At 41.3% G+C, this 22,120-nt stretch overlaps 1 protein-coding gene across 1 annotated transcript in view; it reads left to right on the forward strand.

Moving 5' to 3' along the window:
• The window catches only part of MYO5A (myosin VA), an 89,098-nt gene that overhangs the window by 26,481 nt on the left and 40,497 nt on the right, over positions 1 to 22,120 (forward strand). Inside the window, 9 exon segments of the mRNA XM_054388226.1 lie at positions 4,807 to 4,963; positions 9,022 to 9,165; positions 9,732 to 9,813; positions 11,262 to 11,369; positions 11,846 to 11,952; positions 14,421 to 14,686; positions 16,430 to 16,511; positions 19,600 to 19,740; positions 20,497 to 20,622. Of these exon segments, the coding sequence (XP_054244201.1) occupies positions 4,807 to 4,963; positions 9,022 to 9,165; positions 9,732 to 9,813; positions 11,262 to 11,369; positions 11,846 to 11,952; positions 14,421 to 14,686; positions 16,430 to 16,511; positions 19,600 to 19,740; positions 20,497 to 20,622 (1,213 nt within the window).

Below are 22,120 nucleotides of genomic sequence, written 5' to 3' on the forward strand. Positions count from 1 at the left end.
TGCACATGTTGAAGGTGCCCGGTGACAGTCTTGCCTCCACTGCAGCTGACAGCTGTGACCTCGTGGGAGTAGCATTCCCTCCATTCTGAGCCCTTCTGAAAGCATCTCTTAGATTTCTATGAAATAAAAAGTTTAAAGTTAGTAGTAGTCAATGCTATTTAACATTAAGCTATATGCCCACTCTCAGCAAAGGTTTATTTTCAGATCTTCTAAGCAAGGTTTAACCTTTTTTTTGTTAAACCGCTTTCTGGTTTCTTGTGCTTTACTTCATTCATATTCTGAAAAATCCTTTTCTGCATGAAAGGTGTCTCAGATCAGTTGTAGAGTTCTTCTTTCCCCAGTGCTGAACCTCCTTTGAACAGAAGCTATCTTCAGTATTGAATTTCACAATGGTTTTTCAAAGCATTATAAAAATTCTCTGCTGGAAGATAGGTTGTAATCTCAAGATTCCAGGAGTTAGTTAAGACTATATCTATTCTGTTTTGGCACTCTGCCAGTAAATTTCCTCATGAACATATTGCTTGTCAACAAAATTTTGTAGGTAAAGCAAAATTGTTTTAAAAAAATTTAGCAACCTGTGCGTGAATCTGTTCCTGTCCTTTACTGGAATTATGATATGAAAAATTAGTGACATTTACTGCTCTTCTGTAGCTGTTACTTGTCATGAGAAGTGGAGTTGTGTATGGCTTGGATCTGAATATTCAAAGTTAGACATCAGCATTATTTTTGTGGATAGATAACACTATTTTGAATTTTCAGTTGTTGACTGTATGGTGTGTTACTGCTAAGTAGTAGCTGTTAACCGCACATGACTCTCAGTGTATAGGGAATGCATATGGAAGACTTCTGAATCAAGTCCAGTCAATCTTTCAGTCTGCTGGTGTTCAGACATTTCTTTTCAAAATAACTTGGCTTAGTATTGCATCCTTACAATGTAGTTTTGTATCATAGGATGCAGTCGTTACCCACCTTTCGGGGGAAGAGGACTCCTCCACTTTTTGTCTCTCGGTTTCTTTTTCTAAAAGCATAATTAAAATGTTCCCTCCATTCAGAAGTAATCTTAATTTAAAAATCATCTAATTATGTGCTTTATTCAGAGAAAAAGCTCCAAGAAGATGAAGATTGCATGGATAATGGCTTGTAGCATCAGACTGCAAAGTGATGTCACATACAACATGGTTACCCTACTTGTTTCATTGGCTGAAAGTTTTAATCATAGCTTTTTCTTCTGACTAGTGACATATTAAGTGCTCAAAATGCCAGGTCAAAGGTTGGGGGATAGTGGTTTAACTAGAAATAACTCCAAAGGTGTTATTTATACCTGAGAAAGATCTCAAGGTTACTTGCAGTTTCTGCGGATTTTTTTTCTTTGTGTTACTTTGGTATTGTGTTGGTTTTTTGTTTTTAATGCAGCCTGATTATGAACATTTCATTTGGCATAAGCAGAGGTTGCATTTTAGACAGACCATTGCTTGTATCAAACCATTAAACATATTTTTCACCACATTTCATGCACTAAGATATTTTGATTCTATTTAGTTATTTTGTTTTCGGTGTGGCACTGTATTTCTTTAAAGTTTAGCTACATAAAAGAGCCCTCTGCCGAGCTGCACAGCTTCCTGTCAGGACTGCACCCCACCCTCCTTCTTGAAAGACTAAGTGTCTTGCTGCCTGTAGTAGGACCAAGTCTTCCCTGGGATCATGGCAGTAACAGCTCATCTGCTGCTGCTGCTATGTTTGGAGTGTGGTGTTATGCTCTCCTTTCTCCTTCTTCAAACGTCAAGTGTGATGTCGGGTGTTCTGTTGTGTCTTCCATTCTCTCTGCCAAAAAGCAGAAAGAATAATATGCTAGAGGGTGGTCACTCCAGTGTGTTAAAGCAAAACAATGGACTAATGTGCTTTTGAAGACAAGAGTGGCTGTGATCATGGATGGAGCACTCGCAGGGCGAAGCGAGAGGACTCTGCTGCAGATAATGAGTGAGCTCTTTGTTTCTTGTTATTGCTGTGGCTGCTGCAAACACAAATATTCATTGCAGAAGAGATGGCAGCAATGTTTTCAGCTTGCACAGAGGCAGCCATATCTTGTCTAGAAGAATTTATGAAGAGGAATGGGATAATGGATCCTTTATTCCTGAGCACATGACTGAGTCCTAAGGAGAAGGGTACATCTTTGTATCTCATGACATGGGGAAAGAAAACTCTAGGTTAATTAGAAACAGTATTCTTAAGGAGAAATTATTTCACCCTTGTTTTTTCCTTATTGTCTTTGAAAACATGGAGCTTCCTCCTCTGCAGCACTCACTAAGAGCCTAATGTTTCCTACCACTCCCATGGAGGGACTAGGGACTGCAAAACCAACATGCTCTTTTCCATGCTTTCACACATCCTTCAGGAATGTGATAGTAGAAATGGACACCTTTATTCTGATGTTCCTCTCTTGGCAACAGTGTTAGTTTTTTGTTGACTGTTTTGTCGGAAGTCTGTGGTACTGAGGCTGCATTACTTTGGTTTCTGAAAGTCTTCTGTACCTTGGGAAGTAAGCTAAAAATAATAAGCTTACTCATTACAGTATACATTTCATAGGACTTGAGCTCCCTGAGTTTTCATATATTTAGAGATATTTAATACATGAAACAGAGCCTGTCACCTACAAGTGAAAGGCTTGTTATGTTGTTGCCCATCTCCTGTGTTAGGCAGCTCCTGATAGCAGACCAGAAGTTTCATATTTTAGAATGGTACAGGGTAGGATTTTTTCTGTTTGAAATCACACAGAAGGAATGAAAGAATACAGCGCCTGCCAGTCCTGTGAAGCAATTGGGTTTGGCTCACTGCAGGAACTGCCTGTGTAAGAGGAAAGTTGTTATCTGTTGTCTCATTTAAGCCTAGATGTTATGCATTTGACTGAACTTTTTCCACATCCTAGTGCTCCTTTTGACCATGAGCATCTGTGTAACTCAAGCCACCTCCTGACGTGCAGAGCTGCAGGCTGTCCTTCATGCACATCTTTCTACTGACAGTGGACTCTGGAAAGGGAAATGGGGGAGTATTTCTTCTTGCCTTTCCAGCTGGAAACCTTAATCACTACTGCAAGCCAGCCTTGGCACCACAGATGTCCGTCAGAAGCATGCACATCAGGCTTGATGGCTTCTGTAAGAAGAGGTCTCATGGATGGGTGTCTTCATTTTCCTGTGGCCAAGGCTGGCATTTCTGGCAGTTCAGTCTTTGTCACCTGGAGTGCACACAGCCCAGTGTCGAGCTAAGTGGTTGTGCTTTCCCACTGAGACTGACAGCTTGGCATATGTGAACGTGTGAACTGTGCTGTAGTCATTCACGCCTATTGCGTGTGCTAAATGGAAGTTGAGAACACAAAAATAGGTGGCTTTGAGCTTCTCAACACTTTTCTATTCAATTTAATTCAGCACTCAACCATTTCAAGTAATTTCCTTTTACCAAAATGTGGAAAATCTGCTTCAACTAATGCCTTCACTGGGTTAAACAAATCCCACCTTGCACTCATTAGCTAAGATGTAATAACCAGCTGAACCAAACCCAACCCTCCAATATTCCCTATCCTACCCCCTCATCATGTACAATATCCAAACATATTTTTTTAATCATTATAAAAAATCACATCACATTACCCCCCAATCACACCCCCCCATTACATACCAAAAATCAACCACCCAACCTCCTCCTTCCAAAATTAATAAAAAAAAAAACCCCCCTCTCCACTCACCCCTCACACCATTCCGACACAAAACTTTCCACACTCCCCCCCCCACTAAAAACCCTTCTACAAAACACCAAACCCCTAAACTCCAAACAGCAGTTACCTCATCCATCCATACATGATATCATCCCTACACAATACCTAACCTTACATATCATACCTATCTCCATTACATTTGAAATTCAGACCAAACCATATAACCCTCATATCACATACCTCAAATTTACCACCCTAAACAAATACCAAACAACTACACATACCCTATATATACCGTAAATCTAAACATCACACCCCATCACGACTTATCTTTCACACCCCCCCCCACCCCCACCCTAAAACCCATGAAAATCAAATTACCCACCATCCAACTTCATACACCTACCATAAATTACCTAAAACACTCACTCAACATTCCCCACACCCATCACCAAACAACCCCATAACCAACCACTATATATACAATCTACCACCATAATTTTAAACATCACAATCTCCTATCTCTCCCCCAATAAATCCACTCCATTCTCAACCAAAAAACCCCATCTCTTCAACAACCCTCTTTTATTACACAAACCTCTCTTCCAAAATATACATCCTTATCAATCCAAAAACTCACCTCCCCACATTTCCCTATATCTACTCACCTTTCTCCCCTAAATCATCATCCAATATAATCAAACCCATACCTCATTTCAACATCCAAATACATCTCTCACAAAACTATTTCAATACATTCAATTACTCCTCCCCCCCACCCAAACACCCCCACCTTAGCGCAGATGCACGTAGTGAATAGTGGTAACAGGTACTTTACTGTAGCCAGATTCTCTGGAGCAGCTCTGCTGGCTGGCTGGACTGTTGCAGCAGCATCAGTCCTGACTGAGGATCTTGGCTGCAGGCAGTCCAATCAGCCTTCCCAGCAGCTTGGGCACTAACAGCCTTGTTTCTACCACATGCATTTCTGTTATTGTTGCATTGCTAACATTGCTGGTGGAAGGGTTGTTGCCAAGTTTGGGACACGAAAAATAAGTGTCCTTGAAAGAACAGCTGGCAGTTAACATACCTTTGTGTTTCAGAGATGAGCGAAACCAGTCCATCATTGTCAGTGGGGAATCTGGAGCTGGAAAGACCGTCTCTGCCAAGTATGCCATGAGGTACTTTGCCACCGTCAGTGGATCTGCCAGTGAAGCCAATGTTGAGGAGAAAGTTTTGGCCTCCAACCCCATTATGGAGGTAAGACAGCTACCACACTAACCCCCACCCTCCAGCTGTAGTTGTTATTCTGAGACTAACATAACCATTCGATAAAAAAGGCAACCCAAACTTTTCTAAGGCTCAAAGAACCTTGAAATATATGTCAAAATGTTGTGTAAAATCCAATCACCAGGAGGTGCTTTAGGCATAATTTTGTGTAATGTTTTATGAAAGACTGAGAGAAGATGGGAGGTAAAGTTTCAGTAGTGTTAATGTATTTCACACAACAAAGTAATTTTATATGAATACTACATTAAATCTGTTCAGCTTTTTAACACTGGTAGTAACAAAACTGCTGGCAGAAGAGTGTGTAAAATTCTGAAGAATATTAAAAATTCTGATCTTTCCCACTGTATGTACATCATACAGTGAGGGCAGGTAGACTATACTTTGAAGAGAGTTGTTGAGTAAAGCAAATATTCAGTTTTAGGGAATGTGATTAGGGAAGATAGACTGTGAAAGCAAAGTTACATGAGATGTACATAATTTCTTTCAGAGGGGAGAACATGACATAAGACATAATTTTGCTATAATTAGCTCAGACTAATGTTTCAGTTCTGGAAATTTCTGTAACTAACTGTAGTCAGCTTCCCAAACCATTGGCTTGGGAGCATTGCTGGTAACAATAGACTATGAGATAACATAGAATCATAGCTCCCTCCTGCTTCAAGATCTCTATTCTCCAGGAAGCTCATGAGATGCTGTAATTCTGATGTTATGGCCAAGCGGAAAGCATATCTTAGGCCCACCTGAATTGTTTTCTATGTCTTTGCCTATATGTATATGCTCAAGTTGTAGCTGAAGTTAAGGAACTGGCTTAAGAAATGATTCATCAAAGAGAAACAGTCTTAGGGGAATTTCTTGAGAGAAGTAGCGCTGTCCATAGGCACGCAGAAGCGCATACGTATGGAGAACCTAAAAACATGCTTAGGACAATCTGATTCCTTCAGAGATGTTTAGCATCTTTATGCAATAGCATGAAATGTTAATGGATAGACAGGAGTAAAAGGAGTGCGTGCAGTGAAATGTGAAATGCAAAATGGTGCCATTGTTTTCTTTCTCAGGTATTTTTTTAAATGAACTATGTTTTATTCCTTCTTTCCTCCTGGCATGAGGAGTTCATGATACTCAAACTATAGCTGCCCCATCACAGTTGTGTGTGTTCTGTCACAAGGTAATTGTGCCTGGTTTGTGGTGCTGTGTGGTGTTTTGAAACTGTTGGGTGGGATAAAAGAAGCTGTGCCATGATGGGCGGTGGGCTGTACTGCTGAGGGATCCAAATGTCCAGTTATGGGAGAAAATCCGGAGAGCTAAGCCTTGCCTTGAGCTGCACCTACCCCAGTGGGAGCAGCCTGGGCAGCAATGTCAGTTTCACAGGTGTGAGCAGAGTACTCCCTTCACTGCTCCCATGGTTTGCAGCAATCTTCACACCATCTTTGGCTGCGTTGAGGTTTGATGCACAGCTAACAGGACCAGGGGTGCCTTCCTCTGCATACCACAGGTGTGGTACTTGGGGCCAAGCAGGCTGCCACATCTTCACCACCTGTCTGCTAAGTGACAGCCGCAGTAGGAGACTGCAGGATGAGGCTTCATTTTGCTGTGTGTTTGCTGTGTGAAATACAAACTTTCTACAGGTTTCCCTGTGCTACTTCTTTTGTTTGGTCTCAAAATCTAAACCAAATATCCTTCTGTCTGACCTCTTGGACCCCATGTCCCCAAGAGTGGCCATCAACTCACCGTTAATTGTCTGATCTAATTTCTAAAGCAACAAAATTTAAACTGAGGACTAAAACTTTCCATCCATACCTTTTCTTATCTGATAAAAACAACGGTGGTGCTTTACTTTTATTTTCTAGAGATAATAGCAATTTCATAAAGCTGGGTATATCTAAAATTTCACTTACTTTAAACATTGTTATAACTGGATAAAAGTTATCCTTTTAAGTTCAAATGCTTGGACTTCAAGTAAGCTTTTAGAGTGAGTGTTGTGAAATTTGTTGTTGAAACAGACTCTAGGACAGTAAAATTAATGTTTTAAACTATACACCTGATAAATCAATAGAAACAAAAATTTACCTGTGTAGATTAGGAAGGAACTGAATGATTCGTTTTGGAAATGGGAAACTCCTAATTTGCTGAGTAGGTTGTAAAAATCTTAGGAGCAAAAGATACTGTATTTTTTTTTTTTTGTAAATTTCTATTTGGACAACCTAAGCATCAGTATTTTATGAGCTTACCATCATTAGTGTCAGAATTTCACATCATCTTTGCTTATGAAATACTCCATAACATCAAGTGAGCACTATATTTTTCTAGCAGCTATTTGATTAATTAGTTTTGTGGTCGATGGCTATACACAATTTTCCTATTGCAAATGTAGAAATTGTCAAGGCTTAAAACTCAAAACTCATCTTTACATGTAATTTCCTGCCTCTCATTCTTTGTTATTGTACATGCTCTTAAGCAATCTTAAAATAGCAAAGACTTTCTTGAATGTTTTTATAAGTAATACCTTTCAAAGTAATAATTGGTTTCTAAAAATACTGTAATACTATGCTGCTACCACCACCACCAAAATCACAATAGCAATAATTTTACAACAGAATAAATGCGATTGGAGTATGTTTGGTTGGAGTGAATTCTGAATTTCTGAGAACTCAGAGATGCAGTTTGTTCCTGTGGTGTTTATAGCAGCCATTCATCTGGTGCCCACTTTGACATCTGCTCAGTCAGATCTGCTGCTGCTGCTGCCACTGCTCCAGCTCTAATGGGGCTTCGGAAAGTCTCATCCCCACCTCCTGTGCTGTACCCTTCCCGATTCACTGGGGTCCTGTTTACAGAGCTGGAGTGCCCATAGTCAGCATTGCAATGTGCTCTAGATTGTTCCCAAATTTTATTTCAGTACAGAAACTCTGGATGGCTGTGGCTGTGTGAACTGGGAAACTAGGAGGCGGATAGGACTCTGTGTTCTTTAGTTATGGGGCACATCAGAGTTAGGTATACAGAGTGGCATGTGATAAAAGGCACTGTATCATGTCTGCATTACTCCAAACATCCTTTTGATACAGAGATATCTTCAGGATTCTTATAGGTGATGTATTGCTATATAATGTCTAAAATCTGATCTAATTGAGAAGAGAAAATGCTTTTCTTTGAAGTTCAGAGTGCTGTGATTTTCATGCCTTGAATTCTGATCTATCCAGTTGGGACTTGTGAAGTGAATGCTAATGCTGATGAGGTAAGGGCAGAGGTTCACCAAGATCATTTAAGAACTACAGTCATGATTTGCCCTGGGTGTCCCAAGACCACATACTATCGAGGAAATACATTGAATATTGTTTATTGTGTGTGAAGCTGTACTGAGTTAATCTAAGCAAGTTAGGCATATAGGGCAGCATTGAAGACTGTCTCTGAGTCAGTAACCAGGGTGCTATGGAAGGATTTCAGGTTCAGGAAAATTACATGAGTCTGTACATGTTCATTTTTTATTATGTTTAGGCACACAGTAAATATTTTATAATAATATGTTTGCAGAAGTAGTTTGGAAATGTGGTTGATTATAGAGTAGTAACAATAATAGTAATAAACTGTTGGACAGGTAGAACAGAGGGACTGTTTGCTGGATTGTGAGCATATGATAGGTAGATTTACAGAGGTTGCAAGTACTGCACATATATAAAACATACTATTATACTTTTATTAAGTCCTTAGAAGAAATCCGGGTGTATGTGAGCATTCTGTTAGACTCTAATTCTTTTTAAGACACTTCAGAGAGCAAAGAAGGATTTTTGGCTGGAAAATTAGACTATGTAGAAGTGAAATAATTGCTAGGAAGACCAACTCCCAGTCTTGTGTTAATGAAATTACCATATTGATGTAAGTTGCTGACCAGGTGGAGATTATTCTGTATTAAATTCTTGATTATTCTGAAACCAAGGCAAAATTAATGTTAAGTGTTTATGAGCTATGTAGATAATTAAAGAGATTTGATAATCTCTACAAGCTGTTTAACCTTTACAGTATTCCTTTCTTTTCAGTCTATTGGAAATGCCAAAACTACAAGGAATGACAACAGCAGTCGCTTTGGGAAATACATTGAAATTGGTTTTGATAAAAGGTATCGAATCATTGGTGCTAACATGAGAACTTACCTCTTGGAAAAATCAAGAGTGGTGTTTCAGGTAATACTGATGCAATCTTCTCATTGTATATTAGACTGACTATTCTAAAAAAAGAAAAGCTGTTGCTTCCTGATATTAGTTCTCTCTCCTAAGAGATGACTGTGAGAGTGTATTTGTTATATAGTACATGTGAGGAGAGGGGAGAAAGGGAAAACAAGGTCAGCCTTTCATTATGTGAATTATTTGTAGTTGTAAAATGTGCATAAAAAGGCTGTGTAAACATGAAATTCTTTCAGTGCACTACTAGATAGGAATTTGTGCTTACAATAGTATTATACCCACCCATAGAATCCTGATCTATATTTAATAGTAATCCACAGTTCTCAAAGTGAAATAATACATTTTATTTTTTTAAATGAAAATATTTGCATGCTTCTGGCTGTTGAAAATGGATTAAATTAATCAAGAAGGAAATCAGAGATGCTGATTTATCTTTCCTTTTTCCATGCAGCTTCTATGCTCTTAACATTTTCTTTCTTAGATAAGGCATTAAACATAGTAATTCTGTTCTACTCATGAATGTTTCTGACACTTGTGAAAAATAATCAATTCCTTTCTTTTTAAAGGCAGAAGAGGAGAGAAATTACCACATCTTTTACCAACTTTGTGCCTCTGCAGCATTACCTGAGTTTAAAGCTCTGCGATTAGGTATGAAATCCATGTATTTTGTGTGATGCAATTGGAGGTATAAAGCAGCATCTCTGAGCCGTGGAACCAAGATAAGAATTGCCAGCTCTTAAATTCTAAACTTTAAGTCCTTCAAGTACTAAAGTATATTGAAAGAAATAAGATGTTAGATCTCAGACTTTGTGGTTTTTAGATAAAATGAAAGTAACAGGTTTGTTAATTCAGTGTACTGTAATACATTGCAGTTGTAATCATTAAAACTTATGATGTCCTGGATTTCAGAGTAGCTTTCTGGTGGCAAGGGTGAAATTTTCTTCTCTTGGTCTTTGAAAACCTTTTTTCTATGACTCTAGCTACTAGACAGTTTTGTCATTTGTGGTATAAGCCCCTGAAAAGCTTATTTTGCATCTGCATACTTTCACTTGGGGTGTTAACAACAAGTACTTTACCATTTTGGCTATTGTGGTAATCACAAAACTGACAACTGAATGTTTTTCATTTTCCACATTAAAATGTTGGTAAAGGAAAGGTTTCTCATTTAGCAAGAACTAGTACTTTGTAAGAGAAAAGCATGATGTCCTCAAGACAGGCAATCACCTCATCATTTTAGAAATTCAATATAAATTTCAATGTTTCTTCTGTATTTTTAAAAGTTAGCTTCATAGTGGGAAAAGTGCACAGCCTTCCGGTGCTGATTTCTAAAACACCATTCTGGTTTTAAAGTGTTTCTCTGCTCTTCTGTGCCAGCCTGGCACATACAGGATGCACATCTGCTGACACAGGAAAGAAAGGAACTGATGTAATTAGAACTAAAGAAGCCATTTAGCAGACTCGTCTTTCAGTGTTCTTGAAACCGTGGTGGATCAGAAGAAAAGGAGTCTGTTCCCACAGCTGGAAGCACGGCCACTGAAACTGTAGGAATTTACACAGCACCCGGGAGAGCTACTGCTCTCCCAGTGGAGCCCAGTGCTGTCCCCAGAGTGGTATGAAGTGATCAGTTCTCTACCCACAACTTTTCAGCTATAGTGTTGACAGATACTTGTAAGAATAGACTAGACCATAAATTAGAAATAAGAAGAAAATTAGCAAAACAGAATTTTTTTTTTTTTTAAATATCCTGATGCACAAATAGCATAACAATATCTGCCACATCATTCCAAAGTGCTGCTGCTGTCAACCCTGTGCTTACCACTTGGGTGGTTGCCTCAGACTGGAAAAGCAATTTCTTCCAAAGCGATTATTCCACACGTGTGGAAGCCTTAACCAAGGTTAAGGAGAGAATAAGCTTGAGGGCCTGTTGTAGGAACCAGGTAGCTTAACAATACATATTTGCACTGTTAAATCTTGAAAAAATTCTTCTCTAGAATAGGTGGGTCCTATGAGCCAGAAGGACATATTTACACTGTTTTAGAGATGTGCTGTGAATTTCTGTATTAGTGTGTGTAAAAGATTTGTTTTTTCTCTTACAGGAAATGCAAATTCCTTTTACTATACAAAGCAAGGTGGAAGCCCTGTGATTGATGGTGTTGATGACGCTAAGGAAATGGTAAACACCAGGCAGGCCTGCACTTTGCTAGGTAATTTGTAAAACACAGTCGTGTCCCAAATCCAATATATTAGCATGTATTTTCTACATTGTTTATTTTTTCTCTATACTCCGTTGTGTTTAAAAACAGGAGAGTTTTAGGTCTGAGATATTTCAATTACATTAAGAAGGTATTTAAATTGCAGTGGAATTAGCATATCTAGTGCAGGAGAAACACACATTGTATGAACACAAATGGTGGATTCCCTTGGTGTAGCATATACAGTGTTGGAGGTCACTGAAAAAACACTTTGAAACAGCAAATTAAACAGTTTGTTGCAATGGCTTTTTTTGCATCTGGTTATAAAATATTTTTTCTGCAAGTGGAGCAAAGCAGGACTGTCAAATGCTAAATAAAGTCTCTGAAAAAAACACCATGCAGTGGTCATTACTTTTTCTCTTGTCAGCTGCAGCACACAGTTCTTTATTTCTCTTCCCATTCCAAAAGTTTTGTTTAACATTTTTCAGGGATTAGTGATACCTACCAGATGGGAATTTTTCGAATCCTTGCTGGCATCCTTCACTTGGGCAACGTGGAGTTTGCATCTCGGGATTCTGACAGCTGCACTATTCCTGTGAGTAGCAGATGAGCTGAAGGGCATGGTTCCTACTCGGACAGTTCTACTTTCTGCTTGTTTGCAGGGCCCTCTTCTGAAGATGAGTGACAATATAAAAACACAGGCAACGTTTTTGTGTATTTTGTTAACATTTTAACAGTTGTGGGTTTTTGCAGATGGATTCAACTCTTCTTAGTTTAGAAGCTTTAGACAGTACTCTCAGTCCTGTAGCAGTGGCTGCCTTAATTCTATTTGAAGAGCATAACTGATTGGTCCTAGAAAAGTCTGCCAGGCCAGGCTAGCTTTGAAGTCCTGGGCAGATGTCTGGATCTTTATGTTCCCACATGAATACAATCCCTGCCTATGGTAAATGCCTTTCAGGATTATTTTTTGACTTAATGCCCAAATGGCCTAACTAACTGTAAAGGAAATGCTTCATGAAGTCCTCTGGGATGTCTAGAAATGAGCATAGTGTGTACACTTAGGATTTGTTTGACTCATCTAAGTATCATGGGTTTATCAGTCCTTTTCCACCTTTGTGGAGATCAGTAATGAGGACTGCATAGTCTGATCTGAAAAAACTGTCATTCTGTGAGGACCAAGGCTTCTTACTGAAAAAAGATCTGGTTTGTCACTCTTCTCTTCCTTGGATTCACAAGTGGCCAGTTTCTGTTTTGACCTTTCCTTAATGTCTACCATTAGATGACACAGCCTTCATCTTTCTCTCTTCAAACAGTAGCAACAGTTTCAAGGTAGGTTTTTTCCCTCATTTTAATGTCAGCTGCTCTCTCAAGAATTTGCTCTAGCCAGTTCTGCAGTTGAGACGACAGGTCCTTTGTTGGGCCGCAGATCAGTGTGCCTGGACTAACGCCAGCTGCCCATGGAAAGCTGCTGTGAAACCACAACAATAGTCTGGTTTATTTTGATATGTCTTAAAAAGGGTTTGCACTGCAAAGAGAGTGTTAGTTAATGATCAGAAGTAGGAAGCTGATGAGCCCAGGACATGGTGAGCTAGGACATGATGAAAATATGACAGAGTCATAATGGTTATCTCCAATGCAGGAATCCCACTGAATGAGCTAGTACAAAGCTACAAGTTCCTCTGTAATCCAATCCTTACATGGTAAACATCTAGCAGGTGGCAGTGAATGTCTGCTCAGTGGAATCTGCTACCTGAGCTGTGCTGTTCTCTGACAATAGCTATGTCATTGCAGAGCTCTGTTGCCATGCACATTGGTCTGCCTGGGAAGCACTGGTGTGGTGATGCAATGATGGTTTTTCTGGAAGCTCAACAAAGGGCTCCTCATGGTGCTGCATGAATGAATCAGTTTGGTTAATGTCAGCTTGGGTAACCCTAATGTGGCATTCTTTTGTATAGTGTTCGTTATTATTATTATTTTATTACTATGTTCCGAGTTAAAGTGGTATGGCTGAACTGAAAGAAAACGTTCTTGGTTAACTGGATTTTGGAAGTGTAACAGCGCTGCCATGGGACCTGTATGCTGTGAGGACTGCGAGAAGCCCCAGAGAAGTCAAAAGGATGTGGAAATAGAAAGATAAACTTGATGTACCCTCAAGCTACTGAGCATGTAGTAACAGTCCGCTGTAATGTGTCCTCATCAAGACACTGCTTGTCAGTGTGCTGTTATCAGGTGCAAAGTGAATGTGATGAGGAAGTAGCACTAGGGGAGTTCCTTAGGAGGCAAGACCTGTCTGTCCTAAATTTCTAGCTTTCGGTTTGCTTGTTAGTGGTGAGGTATAGTATCAGAACTCATTGAGAACTGCATAAAAATCCGTGTGTGCAAGCCTTGCTAGTTGATTTTACCCGGTGGTTAAACAAAGGCTATTTTTTTTGCTTGTACAGTCTGATTTGAGAGTTAGAGGACATAAATCAAGTTCTCCAATCTCCTAATATTTATCTCCGGAATTTACCGAGAAATAGTATGTTAAATACTGAGACCAGAATGCTGAAGCCCTTCCTCTTCATTCTTGGCTTGGGCTGTAATGCCCCATGGCCTGTCACTCCCTGCTGTGGTTGTATCTGAGCAGATGAGAGCATTGCTCAGGAGCTGGGTACTTGGGACAGACTGGACCGTTCTGTCCCAGGTACACAGCTGTTGTTCTGTCCTGCATTTCTCTATTTCTTCACTGAAAACTGAGGCAGGCAGTTAGAAGAATTCTCAATACTAAGTCCATCCCTGTGAAGCTAGGTGATTCATTTTTGTGAAGGTCGTAGGTTCACTGTGGGGGTCATACTGGTGAACACCAGTATAGTAAAATGCCATTCAGGAAACTGATTCACCAACTTACTTAAGCAATGTCAAGGTGATGAGTGGGTAGGGGACCTGTTACGTTTTGAAGGAGAAAGAGCTGAGGAAGTTGCTGATGCTGCTTATTGTTGGATCACTGCAGGTAGGCCGTTCTTATGATTACATGAGTGCTAATAATAATACTGTTTCACGACTTAATGAGGCTGTTTTTATTAGCCCAAGCATGAACCCCTCACCATCTTCTGTGACCTCATGGGTGTGGAGTATGAAGAGATGTCCCACTGGCTTTGCCATAGGAAGCTCGCAACTGCCACTGAAACCTACATCAAGCCAATTTCTAAACTTCATGCCATCAATGCCAGAGATGCACTTGCCAAACATATCTATGCTAATCTCTTCAACTGGATTGTAGATCATGTGAACAAAGCCCTTCACGCTACTGTAAAACAGCATTCTTTCATTGGAGTGTTGGACATTTATGGGTGAGTCTTTTTGTCAGAGGTGTGATGACTCCTATGTAATTATCTTACTGCAAAGTATCTTTGTCTTTACCATGCAGTGCTGCGTAGAATACATAAAACCCCAAGCCCTTAGCAGCTGCTTATGCAGCTTATGCTGAAGGAAGTAGGTGTTTAGTTTTGACATGCTGTCTAAGATCTTTGTCTTGACTTTCAAGTTTGACATTTATAGTGAGATTTCAGTTTTTTGCTGTTGGTAGTTCCTTTATGTATTGCACTGGAGAAAGTGACAAGGGAATTGGCATCTCATGGTGTAACAGTGTGTGAGAGCTGAAATCCCCCCCAACACTGACAGTGACCAGGCTAGCTCAGTCTGGAAGCAAATGAAAGCTGTATTTACCAGCAAATCTACAATCTATGATGAAATGCAATGAATATCTACAAATACACACTATTCACCACATTTACAAATATGTACAATCAACAGAAAAGCACAACCGAGCCCCCTTTGCTTCTCCCATGGGGCCTTCCCCAAGGGGCCTCCCCCCCGGCCAGAAGGAATCCCCCCAGACTCCCCTGGCTGAAGGCAGAGAGTCAAGAAGGAGAGAGAGGCTGTTAGACTTAGCTTGTCAAGGTCAGTGTGTTATCTTCAGCCAGAAAAGAAGAAGAAGTAGCAGCCAGACTGAAGCCCAGCAAGCAAGCCGAGTCAGACTCCATGAACTCCCCAACCTTGCTTTGAGTAAAGATTCTTAAACATTTCTATCTCTCCAATGGAAGTGTTTAGAATAATCATTATTTTGTTTTCTTACACCCAGCAGTGATTTATTTACATTCTTTAGCTTTCTGTGTCGGTGTGAGCTGAAATTCCCCCCCCCACCAACAATAACCAGGCTAGCTCAGTCTGGAAGCAAATGAAAAGCTGTATTTACAAGCAGATGAGATGCAATGAATATGTACAAATATACAAAATTCACAACACTTACAAATATATACAATCAATAGAAAAGCACAACCAAGCTCCCTTTGCTTCCCCCCCAAGGGGACCCTCCCAAAGGGGGCCTCCCTCTCCCAGGAGCTTCCCCCCCAGACCCCCCTGGACAGAGAAGCAGAGTTTAGTTAGAGCAGAAGGTTGTTAACTTAGCTGCCAAGGTCAGTACGTGTTATCTTCAGCCAGAAGAGAAGAAGAAACAGCAGCCAGACAGCCCAGCAACTGCCCCCACTGCAGAACGCAGAATGTGCCGAATGCCTGCTTTGTTTTGGGTAATAGTTCTTAAACATTTCTATCTATCCAATGGAAGTGTTTAGACAATCGTTATTTTGCTTTCTTACACCCAATAGTGACTTATTTACATTCTTTCACTTTCTCTGTTTTGAACTTTGCAAGGAAAAATTAAAAAGACAGTTTCAAACCATCACACTTTCTCTGCTTGAACTTTGAGAAGAAAAAATTGAAAAGACAGTCTTTAAAACCATCACACATGGTTCTTCCACTGTGGCACTTTAGAGGGGACAAAGATGACTAACATGCTTTCTAGGAACATTAGTCCCTTCCTTGTGTTCCTCATCCCTGCCTGAAGAGGAAACTTCACCAAATTGCCCATGTACTGTCATTTGCCATTTCTGTGTGCTTCACTGATTGATTGAGGTTGTTTCTGTCTGGAATAATGCAATGAATGTGACTGGAGGGAGGGAATTAAAAATTATAGGGTCATTTAATCTGGTTATTTTTTCACTGCACTACTAATTTTGATGATCTGCTTATTTTAGATTTGAGACATTCGAAATCAACAGCTTTGAACAGTTCTGCATCAACTATGCCAACGAAAAACTGCAGCAGCAGTTCAATATGGTAAGTAGGAATTGACCGGCATTTCCTCTTGCCTTTCCCCTCATCCCAGTCCATTCTGCTAATTGGGTCCCCAGTGGCTGCGATGAATTCCTTCAGTCTATTACCAGCTGTCCTGGCTGTGGGCTTTGGGGGATGGGGAGAGATCGACTATCTCCTAGAAATAGATTTTGTGACTAACCACTGCTCTGGGACTATTTGACATTCCGATCACAGCAACAATTATAAGACAGAAGCAGCGCTTGGCAATTAAGACCAGAGATGGCCTGTCAGTGAGGACACACCGCAGTTGAGGTTGGAGTTTGCTGTGCCTCCATGACCTCCAACAAAAGCCTGTGTGCAGGCAGCAGAGAGCAGGGCTCTGTTGTTGGGAACCTGCCACTCATGCTTCCTGTCCTGGTGTCATCTTTTGAGGGTTTTCAGCCACATTCCAAAGTTGTTGATGGACGTGTGGCATGAGACGCCTCTTCCCCCTCCTCCAGAGAGATCATGATTCTCCCTCTCTCCTCAGCCTTAGTGACGTTTGTAATTATATATCTTACCTGCATAATGATGAGGCAAGTTATTTCTGCCAGGTCTGTTGCTAGGCTGTGCTGCAGCATGGGAATAGCTTTGAACTCTCCTTATGAACATAGCTCCATGGCAGCGTGTGCTCAAAAGACCGAATCCTCCTGCACCATGTTTCCTCCCAGGCAGGGATGTGGATCGGGAAGTAAGCTGGGTGCTGGAGCGGAGGCTGGGCTTTCCAGTCCTGGTGTGCCCTTTCTGTGCTGGTAGTGCTACAAATGGGTTCAGCTGCGAAAGTGGGATGTCGTAACTGCTAAACACAAGGGATCCTGGAGTTTTCTCAGCTCTGCATCAAAAATCTAGTTGCTGTAAGAATTGTAAAGGTTTTCCTGCACTGGGGAGGATTAACCCCATGCACCAGTACAGGTTAGGAGTTGACTGGATGGAAAACAGATCCGTGGAGAGAGACCTGGGAGTCCTGGTGGACAAGAAGTTCACCATGAGCCAGCAGTGTGTTCTTGTGGCCATGAAGGCCAACGGTGTCCTGGGGTGCATTGAGAAGTGTGTGACCAGCAGTTGAGGGAAGGTTCTTCTCCCCCTGTACTCTGCCCTGGTGAGGCCACATCTGGAGTACGGGGTCCAGTTCTGGTCTCCCCAGTTCAGGAGAGACAGGGAGCTACTGGAGAGAGTCCAATGGAGGGCTACAAAGATGGTGAAGGGTCTGGATTGTCTCTCTTACAACGAGAAGTTGAGAGATGTGGGACTGTTAGCCTGGAGATGACTGAGAGGGGATCTTATCAGCGCTTATCAATATCTAAAGGGTGGGGCTCTGAAGGATGGTGCCAGTGTCTTTTCAGTGGTGCTCAGTGGTAGTACAATGGGCAAACAAGCACAGGAAGTTGTACCTAAACATAAGGAGAAGCTTCTTTGAGGATGATGGAGCACTGGAGCAGGCTGCTAAGAGAGGTTGTGGAGCTTCCTTCTCTGGAGACTTTCAAAACCTACCTGGACATGATCCTGTGCAACCTGGTCTAGGCAAAACTGCTTTAGCAAGAGGGTTTTACTAGAGCCTTCCAACCTCTACCATTCTATGATTCTTTAGTTAAGATCACTGTCCCTGTGTTCACTTCCTTGTGGTGCTGCTGTTGTAAGCACTTGTCTCATGAAGGACTTGGCAATGGGGCATTTGTAATTGATGCCTGGCCAAGCCACCAAACCCAGTACTGGTATAGGTGAACTCACTGCAGGCTGCCATGGAGGTACACAGAGTGGAGGTTGTTTTAAATTAAAGCCCTGTATCTGTGGCGGCAGCCAGCAGGTCTTCATGTGTGGCCCAGGGTGCCCTGAGCTCAGCTGATGGGGAACTAGCCAGCTGCCATTCTCATCTCCTCAGCCTGCCTGGCCACCCTTTTGCTGCCTGACCACCCACAGCCTGTGAGAGAGATTAACTGTGAAGACATTTTTCACCACGCAATTGCCTCACAGAGGAGAAATGGTTTTATGCTTTCTTGCAGGACCTAGGTTGGGTATGACTTGTAGGTACGACGCTACTGTTGATGTTCCATCAGGAATTCTCTCGCCGTGTAATGCAGGCGTTAAGCGCTGGGGTGGGAATGGCTCCCACGGGCACCATTACGGAGCACTGCTCTGGAAAGGATGGTGTTAGGCTAATGAAATAAAAGGGATAAACCGTTTTGTCAGGGTAGTTTTCTGCTGTCCGGCAGATGTGTGCCAAAGGGCTGCAAGCTGGTGTTTGTGGGCTTGTGCCCTGAGCTCCAGAGGCAGCTCCACCATTCCAGGTGTTTATGGCAAAACCCAAAAAGTGCTCATGCTATTAAGACCACAGTTTGCCTGTGTAGCATAATCTTTTTTTTCCTCAAGTTTTAATTCATCTCCTCTGCACATTTCATTAAAGCTATGTGGGCTTTTTGTGATAATATTTTTGGTTGAATACATACATAGATTGTTACTGATCTTCATACCAGATAAATCTTCCACAGAATTTTGCTTGAAGAATTTCTTGTACTAATGCTCCTAGAGTGATTCTTGCAGGTTTTTGCAGGAGTATATTTTAATGCAGTGCGTCATCTTAGGAAAAGAACAGCCATTTAAGGGAAAATGGAGCTCTGTTCTTTTACAAGGAAATACAGAAGTATTTATAGTGAAATTTTACTTGAAATAGATCAGTATTCATCACTTCAAAATCATAAATGCATGGCACATCCCGCTTTATAAGTTGCTGATCTTGCACTTGAGGATTTTTCTGGGTTTTGTGGCTTGGTTTGCCTTTTTTTTTTCATAAGAAAAAGGAGCTTACAGTAATTGTGGGACAATATAGTAAAAGGATGGGAGAAAACAGACCTTATTTGCTATGGATGAACACTTTAATTTAGTCTCTGTTTTTAGGCCAGGAAAAAGGTTAATTTATTTTTCATGCACTTACATCTTAAAGGGTTTATTCAGTTGAACTAGTGTGTCAACTTGACAGCCTGGATTAGTGTGCCAAGATGAATTCAAGTGAGAGTTCGATGTGTTTATTCTACATTTTATTTCACAAACCCCCTGTTTCCTTTTTGCCCTATAGCATGTCTTTAAACTGGAACAAGAAGAATATATGAAGGAAGAAATACCATGGACCTTGATTGATTTCTATGACAATCAGCCCTGCATCAACCTCATAGAGGCCAAAATGGGAATTCTGGATCTGTTGGATGAGGAGTGCAAGGTGTGTGTTCAAGAGCTTCCGTAAAGAAAGAGGTCATCAGCTGTCCTGCTTCTGTGGCCACACAGGGAAATGTCATCTATGTACAGCCATCATTTTGACACTCTGCTATTAAAAGGATTTGGAGATTGTACAAACAGAATTGACAATTACAGGAAGAGAAAAAATGGGTTTAGTCATGCTTTTTTCTTCCTCCTCTCCATCACGTGTCCACTTCTGGGTCTCTGATCAACCTTTGTTTTGACTCTGGCAACTTTCACTTTCTTTGGTCATGTCAGATTTCTCCAAATTGCCTCTCACTTGATATCTCACCTTTTGTCTTTGACCTTAGTTTAATTAATGCCAAGCCATGTATAGGGGATGGCATGTGGTTTCTACTGGAGGGGAAGCCCGTCTTGGGGTTATTGTGTATCATGTGGTGTCACAAGCCATCTCTATGATGGTGGGTGAGTTCTGACCTGCTGAAATGCTCTTCAGTCCCACAATGCAGCTCTAGGATCCCTGCCTTCAGATGTGTGATGCTGGAAGTGTTACTAGTGTCAGATGTGCCACATAACAGGTACACTTGCAGCTGGCTGCCCCAGTTTGGACTCTTAGAAAGGCAAATGGTTACTGGCTTCCTTGCTTATGGCAGTGCTTGGAACCTGAGGCGTCGAAGTTTGAATACAAACCACAAAACATTGTTCCCCATCTTCTTAGTTTCTTTTGGTACTGAAAGTTTTCAGGACATCATGAATGACTGTGTCCTCTCTTCTGTAGATGCCAAAAGGCTCAGATGACACTTGGGCCCAAAAACTCTACAATACTCATTTGAATAAATGTGCCCTCTTTGAAAAACCACGTATGTCAAATAAGGCTTTTATCATCAAGCACTTTGCTGACAAGGTAAGGACTTTTCCTCTAGTACCTCTTTGTGTGGATGATGTTGCTGATAGTGTGCATGGGAGGGGATCCTAGGGTGGGTGGTTGGTGTGGGCAGTGACTGGGCAGTGGCATCCCTGGCTCTACTCAGCTCCTTGCAAAATATGTGCCTGCCTGTACACTCAAGCAGGAGAAGAAAGTTCACCTGGCAGCTGTGCAGAGCCAGGAACACAAACAAGAGCTCCTGACTCCTGTCACGTCCTGTAACCACCAACCGTTCTTTTTGAAAACATAAGAGCTTAATGTGCATGTAATTCACAGCATAATTATATCAGTTCCAGTTATACTAAGGAATTACACAAAATAACAAATCATGTATCTCACTGCAAATACAGAGCAACAACAGAATGATGTTGGTTTTGCTGTCATCTTAATGTGCAAACAGGAGGGAGGGAGGGAAGCTGGACAAGGTCATCCATGTGGAGTGTGTGCATTGTTCAGCTCCCAGGACGCATCAACAAACTGAGCAACTCCTCCACTTAAAATAAACAAGTTTAAAATCATGCTTAAGTTAATTGTCCCCTTATACAAAGAATATTGTCAGCTTTGTCAAAAAGAGTTCTGAGAAGCTGTGGGATTCTTACCAGTAGGTCTGTACGTGCTGCCTTGGGGACTGGAGGCCCTCATCTGCCTCCCTTGCATTTCTCCCAAGTTCTTGGATTTACACCAAGAAGAAGGATCCTGTTTGGTTTGAGTCTAGTCTTAATGAAAGCAGCAAGGATATCTCTGTACTGGTTTGGATTCATGAGTTCTGTTTTATTTGGTGGATGAGAGAACAAGAAGGATTTCATACATATTTCACATACTGTTCATTAGGCTAAACTTTGATATTTGGAAGCAAGGCTTCACTGCACCTAGGCTGAGTGCCAAAATAAGGGAAAAGTAGCTCCAAGCAGGTGTTGGCAAAGCTCTAAGCTCTGATGTGTCGTTGCTAAGCATTTGTGCTTCCCTGTGAGCTTGAATGCATACAGACAGACATCTTGAAGGAAACAAAGTAGTGCTGTAGCTGGCAGGTTAGTAAGGGCTATGCCTTCGGATCGTCTTCTGTGGGAGAAGGCAAAGATTTTGCTGCCCTCTCGTGGCAGTGAGAACATTAATGGTACCCGAGGTGGTGTTCAGTGGATCTTCAGTTGTGGAGAGACTTTATAGACATTCTTTGCCTGCCTTCTTCCTCCCCAAGAACCTGTTTTTTATCTAGGGCTGTGTTGTCATGTAAACACTGATCAATGGCTGCACTGGGAGAGGGGCTGCTAACAGCTGTCTGTCTGACTGCTCTGAAAGAACAGAGTTGCTAAGGAGGTCTGCTCTTGTATTTTAGAGTCTGCACTTCTGCTGCTGCAAGATTGAGGAGTTAGCGTGAGACACTTTGTGAGAGTTAGCACACTTAGGTTAATTAACACCAGATTCTAAGATACAGGCTTTTGACAATAATTTGTGGGTTTTGTTCAGCATTGAATTAGGA

Source organism: Indicator indicator, chromosome 16 (genome assembly GCF_027791375.1).
Source record: "Indicator indicator isolate 239-I01 chromosome 16, UM_Iind_1.1, whole genome shotgun sequence".
Taxonomy (NCBI): Eukaryota; Metazoa; Chordata; class Aves; order Piciformes; family Indicatoridae; genus Indicator; species Indicator indicator.